Source organism: Ammospiza nelsoni, chromosome 22 (assembly GCF_027579445.1).
Source record: "Ammospiza nelsoni isolate bAmmNel1 chromosome 22, bAmmNel1.pri, whole genome shotgun sequence".
Lineage (NCBI taxonomy): Eukaryota > Metazoa > Chordata > Aves > Passeriformes > Passerellidae > Ammospiza > Ammospiza nelsoni.
Window position 1 is genome coordinate 5399005 of NC_080654.1, and position 11793 is coordinate 5410797.

At 49.6% G+C, this 11793-nt stretch overlaps 1 protein-coding gene across 3 annotated transcripts in view; it reads left to right on the top strand.

Annotated features, from left to right (window-relative positions):
* USP48 (ubiquitin specific peptidase 48) overlaps nucleotides 1-11576 on the top strand; it is a 34080-nt gene extending 22504 nt beyond the window's left edge. For 2 of the 3 annotated variants that reach the window (XM_059487697.1, XM_059487699.1), the window contains 12 exons: nucleotides 142-266; nucleotides 408-530; nucleotides 2375-2436; nucleotides 2897-3007; nucleotides 3891-4009; nucleotides 4652-4758; nucleotides 6542-6646; nucleotides 7071-7226; nucleotides 7932-8057; nucleotides 9730-9778; nucleotides 9877-9903; nucleotides 10001-11576. In XM_059487697.1, coding sequence (XP_059343680.1) covers nucleotides 142-266; nucleotides 408-530; nucleotides 2375-2436; nucleotides 2897-3007; nucleotides 3891-4009; nucleotides 4652-4758; nucleotides 6542-6646; nucleotides 7071-7226; nucleotides 7932-8057; nucleotides 9730-9778; nucleotides 9877-9903; nucleotides 10001-10023 — 1133 coding nt within the window. In that variant the 3' untranslated portion in view covers nucleotides 10024-11576. The remainder of the gene's footprint in view (nucleotides 1-141; nucleotides 267-407; nucleotides 531-2374; nucleotides 2437-2896; nucleotides 3008-3890; nucleotides 4010-4651; nucleotides 4759-6541; nucleotides 6647-7070; nucleotides 7227-7931; nucleotides 8058-9729; nucleotides 9779-9876; nucleotides 9904-10000) is intronic. The other variant, XM_059487698.1, reaches the window with a different exon arrangement.
* The last annotated feature ends 217 nt before the right edge of the window (nucleotides 11577-11793 follow it).

The following is an 11793-nucleotide window of genomic DNA, read 5'->3' on the forward strand; positions in this document are numbered from 1 at the left end:
TGAAGGTGACTTTAGTGGTTTTTGCTGACGTGGTGTGGATTTCTTCCCCACATTTGTTCCTTGTAATCTCTTCAATCAAGGGCTGCAAAACATCCCTGAGCATGTTGTGATCAAAGCTTTTCCTTGATTCTCTCCCTGCAGGTGACCTGTGCATCTCTGAGAATGAACGGAGGGTGGTTTCCAAGGAAGCCTGGGAGAAACTCAAGCAATATTTTCCAAAAGCCCCTGAATTCCCAAACAACAAAGAGTGCTGTTCCCAGTGCAAGGTATTTGCCAAATACTCCCTTTTTGTTGACTGTAAATACTGCTTGTATTTCTGGTTTTCCTTTTTAACACAACCCTGTGCCATGGAGGAGGATAAAGTCACCTTTAGTGGGAGCTGGGGTGTAATTCACTGTTTCCTGCAGATTTTGGAGCGTGAAGGGGAGGAAAATGAAGCTCTGCATAAGATGATGGCCAGTGAGCAGAAGACTTCTCTGCAGAACCTGTTCCATGATAAATGCAGGCCTTGCCTGGGCAGCTGGCCTCAGGTAGGGATCAGGAGGGGGATCAGAGGATGCAGACAAGCTTGGGAGAGGTTTTTGTTGGCTTTAATCCCTCTCCTGCCCAGAGCAGCTGTGGCTGCCCCATCCCTGGAAGTGCCCAGGGCCAGGTTGGACGGGCTTTGAGCACCTGGGATGATGGAAGGAGATCCCAAACCAGGAGATCCCAAACCATTCCATAACCATTCACTCTCTGCATGCCAGCAGAGCTCTCAGGGGTGCTGTGCTGAGGTGTGACTTGCCTGGATTAGCTGTGCTGGCACAAAGCCCTGCAGAGCCAGGGGAATGAGGAGCTGTGGCTGGCCCACAGTCAGGGAGATATCAGTGACATGGTTGTGTCCATCCCTGGAAAGAGGAAACAGCACAGCCACTTCCTACAGCTTTCCATCAGCAGGAGGATGCTGGAACACACCTGAACTTCACCCCACCACCACCTTTTGCTGTTGCTTGGGCAAAATTCAGGTGTGCTCCAGCATCATCCTGTGTCCCAAAAGCTCAGGGAGCTTCCCAAAATGCTGAAGCCCTCCAAAGAGCAGCAATGGCTGTACAAACCCTCTCCTAGCAGCTTCTCCAGGAATTTTTGGAGGTTTGAGGTGCTCAGAATGAGCTGTTGGCTCCAGTCCTTGGCTCCTGGAGTGGTGCTGATTAATGGCTGACTCTAAAACCCTGCCAAGGTGCATTGGCAGGTGTCTGCCTCCATCCCTCACTGCTCCAGCTGGGAATAAAAACTGGGGCAACACAGATCCATGGCTCAAAACCAAGGAGACCCAAAATGGTTTAAAAGGAGTTTTCCTTTCATGCTGAGCTGGAGAGCTCCAGGTCCTGCCAGTGTAGGTGGTTGAGGTTGTATGTGATTGGATTTGCTTTTGGAGCTGGAGAAAGTTGGAGCTCATCACTGTGGGTCAGACATAGAAGGGTCTCCACAAGCAGGGTTAGATCCTCCTTTCCCTTTTTATCCTCCTTTTCCTTTTTATTCTCCTTTCCCTTTTTATTCTCCTTTCCCTTTTTATTCTCCTTTCCCTTTTAATTTCCCAAGGCAGCCTCATAGAAGAGAGCTGAGGATTTTCCCCTCAAGCCTTTGGAGTTCTCCTGATCCAAAGAAGTTGAGGTTTGGGGAGGAAAACCAGCAGAAATCACGAGATGAAGGGAAATTAAGAAGTGTATATATATGTTTGTGTGTATAAATATTCCTTGGGTGTGCTGAGTTTTCCTACAGAAAGATGGAGCAAGTACTTAAATCTGCCTTTGGGAAAGGGGTGAGGATAAATTAGAGCATGGAAATAATTTTGTCACCCAGCTCTTGGGGGCAGGGTGCTTTCTTGTCCAGGAGCAAACAATTTAAAGAAAGATTGGGACAAAACCCCACAGATTACCACAAAAACGCTGTCTCATTTGGTGCACAGCTGTGATTTTGCACCCCTGCTGCTACCAAAAGGAAAAACTTGTGAATTTTGCTGTTGGAAGCAATTGAGGGATGTTGGGGTGGACTCACCCTGTGGGAGTGAGGGGTTCACCAGCTCTGAACACTGAGCCCCCAGCAAGAGGAACCACACTGGGGAGTCCTGGCTGCTCCAGGGAAATGCCCTTTCCCACTGGGAATTGAAAGTAATTGGATCAAAAGCTCAAGTAACTTCATAATAAACACAAGATTAGCAATGGCAGTGCTTAGTACCTGATCCCAAATTATTTTGCTTGGCTTTCTCAGCCCACTTGGATGGAGTTGTCATGGTAAAGCAGCACTGAGGTCTCGAAGGGAGCGAGCGCTGCCGAAAAACCCAACAGTCATTTTTGGGTTCATTAAAAAGATCCTTTTCCCTCCTCTTTTCCCCCAGGAGACGGATGAGCTGTATATTGTTTCGCAGTTCTTTGTAGAAGAATGGAGGAAATTTGTCAGGTAACTTGGCTGGAGGGTTTTGGTGCTTTTTATCTCTCATTTTGGGGGCTGTAGATGTTTTGCTTCTGACTGGCAGCACAGTGAGCTCATGGAAAGAGTGAAGCTGGTTTTTGCAGGACTTGTATCAGTTGTAATGCAGTGTAAGACTCTGAATTTCCTTGTTTGCTGTGTGTTAACCAGATGGTCAGATAAGCTGGTAACCTGATTAGTTTTTTCATCTGTCTGGAGCTGTATCCCAGAGGTCACCGCTGGGGCTGGAGATGGAAATCTCTGCTGGTCAGAGTCATTCTGCACCACAGAGGAACGCAGATCTGATTTCCTCATCACTCATAGCTACTATTCCTTGTTGGAATGCCTTGTGTAAATACTCACCTGTGTTTTCTTCCTGTTTTCCTGAAGAACTGTTGGGGTTTTGGTGGGATAACCTGATCCAGCTTTCCAAACCTCCTCCCTTTTGCAGGAGGCCGACGCGCTGCAGCCCCGTGTCCTCCATAGCAAACAGTGTCCTGCTCTGTCCCCACGGGGGGCTCATGTTCACCTTTGCTTCCATGACCAAAGAAGACTCCAAACAGTGAGTTCCTTCCCTTCACACACTCTCCTTTTGGATAGGAATGAGCTCTTCCCCTCAGTCCTGGTGAGACAATGAACTTGGAGATGATTCTCAGGATCCCCTGAAGCTGTGAATTTTGCTTTTACTGGTCTTAAGTGTCAGGATCAGCTCTAGAACTGGTTTTCCAAGTACCCAAAGCTGGTTCTGTTAAACCCTCCTCTTTAGGGCTCTTAAGAAGGGAGCCAAGGGTGGGCAAGCTCAGATGAAAACAATCTCTGCACCTTTGGAGTGTGGGGTGGGTTTTTTTGACCTTTCCTTGAGCCTCGGGAGAACATTCCCAAAGGAACGCTCCTGCTGCTGAGCCACAGCAAGATGAGGAGTAATCCTTTCCCTCAAAATGAACACCAAGGCTTTTCTCAGAGCCACCCCAGCCTTCCTGCAAGGCAAGACTTGTCCAAGGATGCAGGGTCAGGAAAATAGAGCTTCCTTCAGCTTGGTTTGTTCCTGACAATAACCACTCTAGATTTGGCCAGGATGCAGAAACATTCTGCTTCCTTACAATTTGCTTTCCGTGAGCCTTTCCCCCCTGGAGCGCTGGCTGCAGGGCTGGACTTCATGCTCCACAGCTTTGTTTCTGCAGTGATGCAGCACTAAAAGTAGGAAATCTTCCACTCCTTTCCTCCTCCATCCCTCCCTCTGGCACGACAGGAGCACAGCAGTGTCACTAATCACAGGCTGCTGTTATCTGGCTGTGCAGCCCTCCCGTGGAGCTGCGTTTTGGGCGGATTTTGCAGTTTTTCTTTCATTGACAGATCAACAAGCCAAAAGAGGGGAGGGATTTTTTTGTGAGTTTAGAGTTTGGCTTTTCCAATGTCATAAAGCACCTGCCTGTTCCTTTGCACAGTATAGCTCTGATATGGCCCAGTGAGTGGGAGAGGATCCAAAAGCTCTTTGTCGTGGATCACGTCATCAAAATCACCCGGAGCCAGACGGCCGAGGGCGCCCGCTACGCCTCCGAGCCCCGTGAGTGACCCCTGGCAAGGGCTCCCAGGGCTGGAAACTTCTGTCCCAGGGCGGCACTGGGACACACAGAGCTTGGCAGGGTCCCCCCTGCAATGCTGTGTCCAGTTCTGGAGTTTTAAGCACAGGAAGGATGTGGAGCCATTGGAGCAAGTCCACAGGCTGGAGCCTCTCTGCTCTGGAGCCAGGCTGGGAGAGCTGGGGGATGCTCAGTCTGGAGAAGAGAAGGCTCCAGGGAGGCCTCAGAGCCCCTTCCTGGGTGTAAAGGGGCTCCAGGAGAGCTGCAGAGGGATGTGGGATGAGGGCCTGGAGGGAGAGTACACAGGAAATGGCTTCCCACAGCCAGAGGATGGGGTTAGATGGGGTATTGCAGTGAAATTCTTTGCTGTGAGAGTGGGCAGGCCCTGGCACAGGGTGCCCAGAGCAGCTGTGGCTGCCCCTGCATCCCTGGAAGTGTCCAAGGCCTGGAGCAATCTGGGCTAGTGGAAGGTGTCCCTGCCCCTGGCAGGGGGTGAAGGAGATCCTAAAGGTCTCTCCCACCCCAACCACTCTGGGATTTGGTGTAGTTACTCTCAGTTAGCACTGAGGGCTCTGAGGAGCTGCAGCAGTGAGATGTTTTCTGTTTTCTCCTTGGTGTTTGCCCAGAGCTGTGCCCCGAGTGCCGGGAGGGGCTCCTGTGCCAGCAGCAGCGGGACCTGCGCGAGTACACCCAGGCCACCATCTACATCCACAAAGTGGTGGACAACAAAAAGGTAGGGAGGGATTGTCCCTCATCCCTGCTCAGCCAGGCTCCAGGAATGTCCCCAGGGGGCTGGCACAGCTCCCGTGTCCCCAGGGATGCTGCTGCTCTGTGGTGGTGGTGAGGGCAGAATCTCCAGCTCTGCAGCTCCAGGCAGCTTTGGCAAAACCAGCAAACTGGGACATTGTGACTCTGAAAATTCCATCTCCTCGAGGCTGCCTTTTGCCAAACCAAATCCTTTGTGTTTTCAGGGATGCTCCCAGCTGTTTTCTCTGTCTTAGCTGTGTCCCCAAGCTGTACCTGCTCTCCTCCCCCTCCAATATTTGTCATTTCCTTTCTTCTTGCTCAAGTGACATTTTAATTCCTGGATAGAAATGAGCTCTTTCCCTTCAGTGCTGGTGAGACAATGAACTTGAAGATGATTCTCAGGATCCCCTGAAGCTGTAAATTTTGCTTTTACTGATCTTAAGTGTCAGGATCAGCTCTAGAGCTGGTTTTCCAAGTACTCAAAGCTGGTTCTGGTAAACCCCATTCCTTAGGCCTCTTAAGAAGGGAGCCAAGGGTGGGCAAGCTCAGATGAAAACAATCTTTTTTACCTTTTCCTTGATTTCCCCCTCGCTGGCAACCCCAGGGAAGCACAGGGAGCTGGGGGCTGGATGAGCTCCTGCCTTGGATGTGAGATGTGGATCACGCAGCACCGTCTGGAGCCCTCAGCCTTGGGCTTTCAGCCTCAATCCCCAGCCTGAATCCTCTTGGCTCTGCTGCACAAGAGGGTTGGGTGTTGTATTTTTCTGGCACTGGACAGGACTGTGCTCACACGTGGGGCTGGCAGAAAAACAGGCAGCTATTCTTTATGGAGCAGCTGGAGCTGGAGAGAGGGGGTGAGAACGTGCCCACGAGATCCCCCAGTAACAGGGCAGCCTCAGCAGGATGGGAAGCAGCAGGAATGCTGGCCAGCATCACTCTCAGCAGCACTGGGAGCCACTGTGCCCTTCCTGCTGGCTTTGCAAAATCAGGGAGTGTTTCCCAGCCCCTCACCCCTTTTCCTCCCTCCTCTGCACCACCTGGTTCTTCCTTGGGGTGAATGGTGCTGCAGAGGGAAGCCTTATCCAGATCAAATCGTTGTAGGGTGGCACTTCTGGAATTCAGAGGGCTCTGGGGAATGTTTGGAACTGGAATTGCATCGTTAATTGCAAATACATTGATGGAGAAGAGAGCTCTTGGCATCCACATCTCCTGCAAAGCCCAGTTCCAGCTACAGCATAGCTGGGAATTTACATCCAGGCAAATCTATGCCTGGAGTGACTTTCACTGACCTGAGCAACCTTTTTATTTTTGTATTTGTGTAAATTATTTAGATTTCATTTACTTACAGCCTCCAGCCCCATAAGTAATGGTGCTGTGTGTCCCTGCCAGGCTGCTGCAGGAGCAGATAAATGTCTTAATTCACAGTAAATACTTTCTCCATGCTGAGGCTTTTGTAATACACTTGGATCAGACAGCTGATGGGAAAGGAATCAGTCAGGGGCTCGGGAGAATTTGCTTTGCCTGGAAAGGAGGACAGGAAGCACCTGCAATTCCACAGAGGGGGATTCCTGAGCTGAATCCCCCTGAGCTTCCACACAGCTGGGGAGGGTGGAGGAGCCTCTGCAGAGCTCTTGGAGCAGCTCCCAGGGTTGTTCTGGGCTCTCTGGATGGAGGTGGCACCCAGAGGTATCCAGGAGCTGTTTGCCAGGGTGGGACAGGCCATGTGGATGCTGTTGGTTGCTGTTGGAGAATGATTTTTGTGACTCCAGGTAATGAAGGACGCGGCTCCAGAGCTGAACGTGAGCAGCTCGGAAGCTGAAGAGGAAAGGGAGGAAAACAAGCCAGAGGGGGAGCAAGATCCTGATTTTAACCAGGTAGAGATGAAAAATCCCATCAGGTTCCTTGATTTTTGCATCATCCTCTTGAGTCAGCATGATGGGATCACCACCCTCCTCCTCTGCATCTCACTGGCAGTGAAAAAGTGTCTTAAAAAATGTCTTAAATTGTCATTTGAGTGGTCAAACCACACCAGTGCTGGGTTTGGAGAGATGAAATATGGATAAGGATTCATGTGCATGTGGAAGTCTGCCCCACACTGGCATCAGGACTAGGAACTGAGGTTTGAAAGCAAATCCTTTGGTCATCTCCACACTTGCACGCTTCAATTGGCTTTCAAGGGGTTTTCCATCGCTTCTGCCTTCCCTTGCATGACCAATTGGCCCAAAACTCCCTGGGATCTGGGAAGGTTCTGTTGATCCCCAAACACCTCAATCTTCTCATTTTTTGCCTCATCTCCAGGCCAATGGTGGCACAAAACGCCAGAAGCTCTCCCACCAGAGCTACATCACCTACCAAAAACAGGGAATCAGGAGAAGCACGCGGCACCGCAAGGTGCGGGGCGAGAAAGCGCTGCTCGTGTCGGCCAGCCAGACCCTGAAAGAGCTGAAAATCCAGGTGAGGCCAGCCCTCAGGGAGGCAAAAACACACAGGGAGGAGTGTGGGGGAGCAGGGAAGGGTCTGACTGCCCCAGGAGCTGGGCATGGCTCAGGTTTTGGTTGGTAATTGCTGCCCCGAGATGTGCAGGATGTCTCTGAGGAACGAGTCTGGACTCTTCACTTTTCTGTCTTGAGGTTGTTTATTAATTCTTATCTATAAAATTTTCTTTCTGCTCAGCAGGGCAGCCACAGGCACTCTTTGTGTTGTCCTTTTATACTACAAACTACATATAACATATTTACACTTAATTCCCAATACCCATCACCTGTGTTAGACAGTGCACTTCTACTCTAAACCAATCCCAAAGTGCCAACATCACTGCAGAAAATGGAGAACAAGAAGAAGAAGAAAGGCTGGACACACCCTAATTCCTCCATCTTAACCATAACCACCACACCAAAAATCCTAAAATCTACATTTTCACCCTGTGATAAATTTATTATTATAATATTTAAACTTCTGTGGCTTTCAGGTCCTCATACAAAGTTGGCCACTTGCTCCAGGGGTCAAAATCAAATCCCCAGGTGCTCTGGGCTGTGTGCCAGGGTCTCTGAGCTCCCCAGTGGGGTCCTTGGCAACTCTGGACACCCAGAGGGATGCACTGAGTCCTGACAGGGGTGGGAGGTGCAGCAGCTCCAGGGTGAGGTGTCCCTGTGTCCCCAGATCATGCACGCCTTCTCCGTGGCCCCCTTCGACCAGAACCTGTCCCTGGATGGGAAGATCCTGAGTGATGACACGGCCACGCTGGGCAGCCTGGGAGTCATCCCCGAGTCTGTCATCCTGCTCAAGGTACCACAGGGCTGTGGAAGTGGGGACAAGGGAGCCAGCTCCTTGGAGGAGGAGGAGAATCCTTAATTTTTTTTGTCCTACGGGAGGAAAATCCCTATTGTTTTTTGTTTTAGAGAAGAAAAATCCTTATTTTGTTTTAGAGGAGAAATATCTTTGGGTGTTTGAGGAGTTTTTATTTTGGTTTTTTGTTCTGGAGGAGGAAGATCCTTAATTTTTTTTGTTTTAGGGAAGGAAAATTCTTAAATTTTTTTTAACAATAAGGAAAATCCCTATTGGTTTTTGTTTTGGAGAAGAAAAATCATTATTTTGTTTCAGAGGAGGAATATCCTTTCAGAGCAGGAATATCCTTGTTTGAGGGTTTTTTGGTTTGGTTTTTTGTTCTGGAGGAGGAAGATCCTTAATTTTTTTTTTTTGTTTTGTTTTGGAAGAGGAATATCCTTTTGTTTTGTTTTGGAGGAGGTGGAAAAGCCTTAATTTTTTTGAGTTAGGGGAGGAAAATCCTCATTATTCTTGTTTTGGAGGAGGAGTATCCTTAATTTCAATTGTTTTTGAGGAGGCAAATCCTTTTTATCTTTGTTTTGGAGGAGAAAACCCTCTTTCTTTTATTGCCAAGAGTACTTTGTAGCTGATACATCTGCTAAGCCCAAAACACAACTGAATTGGGGAGTGAGTCTTTGCATGGAGCTCCCAGTGTTTGGGCAGCAGAGCTGTTCCCTGCTCCTGTCCTGAGCAGAACTGTGATCCCCTGACTTCTGTGCTGGTTCATTCCCTGCTCCCTGTGCTGGTTCATGCCCTGTTTTCTGTTCTCATCCATTCCCTGATTTCTGTGTTGGTTCATTCCTTGGTTTCTGTGCTGGTTCATTCTCTGATTTCTGTCCTGGTTCATTCCCTGCCCCTGTCCTGAGCAGGGCTGTGATTCCCTGGATCCCAGTGCTGGTTCATTTCCTGCTCCCTGTGCTGGTTCATTCCCTGATTTCTGTCCTGGTTCATTCCCTGGTTCCTGTCCTGGTTCATTCCCTGCCCCTGTCCTGAGCAGGGCTGTGATTCCCTGATTTCTGTCCCGGTTCATTCCCTGGTTCCTGTCCTGGTTCATTCCTTGATTTCTGTGTGGGTTCATTCCCTGCTCCACTCCTGAGCAGGGCTGTAATTCCCTGGTTCATTCCCTCTCCCTGTCCTGAGCAGAACTGTGATTCCCTGCTCCCTGTCCTGGTTCATTCCCTGCCCCTGTGCTGGTCCATTCCCTGACCTGAGCAGAACTATGATTCCCTGATTTCTGTCCTGGTTCATTCCCTGATTTCTGTCCTGGTTCATTCCCTGCTCCCTGTCCTGGTTCATTCCCTGCTCCCTGTCCTGGTTCATTCCCTGTCCTGGTCCATTCCCTGGTTCATTCCTTGTCCTGGTTCATTCCCTGCTCCCTGTCCTGGTTCATTCCCTGATTTCTGTCCTGGTTCATTCCCTAGTTCATTCCCTGATTTCTGTCCTGGTTCATTCCCTGCTCCCTGTCCTGGTTCATTCCCTGATTTCTGTCCTGGTTCATTCCCTGCTCCCTGTCCTGGTTCATTCCCTGATTTCTGTCCTGGTCCATTCCCTGTCCCTGTCCTGGTTCATTCCCTGGTTCATTCCCTGCTCCCTGTCCTGGTTCATTCCCTGATTTCTGTCCTTTCCTCCCCAGGCTGACGAGCCCATTGCGGATTACGCGGCCATGGACGACGTTATGCAAGGTGAGCGGGGTGGGGAAGGGCTGCCCAAGGACTGGGTTTGGGAAGGTGGAACGTGGGGATTGTGCCACTTCTAATGCCTTCCTTCCCTTTCCCTCCAGTTTGTATGCCTGAAGAGGGATTTAAAGGTGAGTCCAGGTGTTTTTTCCCCTTTGTGTCCCCTCACATAAATCTCACCCCATCCCCTTCCCCTCCTCACCTGCTGGTGCTGTCTTTCCTTCCCAGGGACTGGTTTACTTGGCCACTGATGGTTTTCCAAGAGGAGCCACCAGAAGGGAAGAGGATTTGTCACATGGTAGGGCATTAAAAGAATAAACCAGGTGGATACAGTACTTTTTGACTCTTCCAGAAGGCAAAAATCCATCGTGAGACGTTTGCTCCCCAAACAAAAAAAAAACAAAACAAATGCCTTATGTCAAAGCAGATTGCACTGAAGGACATCCTGCTTCAGGACAACGTTCCCGGGTTTATTTAACAAAGAACAGGAAGGTTGGGAAGTTGAGCAGCAGCAGTTGGTGTGTGTGGCACAGGGATGGTGCTGCAGTAGCTCCAGCCCACCCTGATCCCTCTGCAGGAACTCTTTAGGATAATCCTGTCTTTGATCCACTCCCACCCTTTCAGTCCAGCATGGAAGTACAGGAATTGTGACTTCATGAGGAATGTCTAGAGAGCTCTCAGACAGCAAAACTTCATTTTCTTAACCCAGAATGGAAGCTGGGATCTGCCTCCCAAAGCCCTGCCAGGCCTGGGAGCCGCCCCCTCTCCGCATCCTTCGCTGTCACTTCCACGCCTTGGACAATCCAGTAACCACCTGGGCTCTGGGGACTGTGGGGTTTTTTTAGAAATTTGGGATATTTTAAAGATTCTGGAGAACATTTTCCTCCAGTCTGGCGCTGCTGGGAGCGTTCTTGGCTCAGGGCAGTCAGAGCTGGCCAGGGGCTGCGGGTGGGTGCCGGGTTTCCCATGGGAAGAGGTTTTGTTACTCTTCTCTCCTCGTTTTTCAGCAATGCACTAATTTCTTTTCTTTTTTTTTTTTTTTTTTTTTCCTTTTTTTAACATCTCCCAGAAAACTTTTCTCCACATTAATATTTAGCAGGAAATAGTATCCCACTTCCAGACTGATCCACACTGGGCACTGCCAAGAGATCTCTTCATTAGAGATCCTCTTCCTTTCCAAGCTTTTCCTTTGTTTCTGCAGAAAAATACAATGCAGAGATCACATCAGCTTTATTTTTTCAAGGTTTGCAGGAATTTGGGCTGCAAGAAGAGGATGTGGGCCACAAATTCCATGCCCAAAACCCCACTAGCTTTGATTTCCAGTGTTCTATTTCCAGTGTTATATGCAAAGAATTCCATCTGCTCTTTGCCCAGCGCCTTCCTCCCTTATCCCTGCTAGGTTTGAGGGTGAAACAGCAGCATTTGAGGGGCTCTAAATTTCCTAAAAAGTGCTATTTTGGGGCAGTTTGAACCCATGGATTCTTTCCCAAGCTACAGACATGGCAAATCCCATGCCAAAGCCACAGGAGGCTTTTCTTCCCAACCTGAAGCACTCGCTTGTGTACATATTCCTTGGAAATTCCATCTTTTCAAGTTGCTGTTAATTTTTTTAATGTTATATATAAAAAAGTCTCTTCCTTGAGCTTACTCTGTCGTGGGAAGGAGCCCCATGGGGCGTTGAGGGCTGTGGCGGTTCCGGCAGCGCCGGATCCTGCAGAGGATGCAGGTGCAAGGTGTGAGCCAAGGCCCCATTCCTGGTTTGTCTGTTATTTGCAAATATTATCAGATTAAAGTTGTCATTGGAGCTGTGGCAGCCTCGTTGCAGTGCAGACACGTGGGCCCAGGGTGCCTGAGCAAGGTGGAGGTGATTAATCCCATAAATCCCACTTGGAGCTGCAAGAGGGACCCTGCTGGAGCAGGAATCCCCCCCCCTCTCCTTTGCAATGGGTTTTATGGAGCTTGGGGACAGCATTTGGTGGCCCTGGCTGTGTCACATCAACCCCTGTCCCCACCTGGGGGGG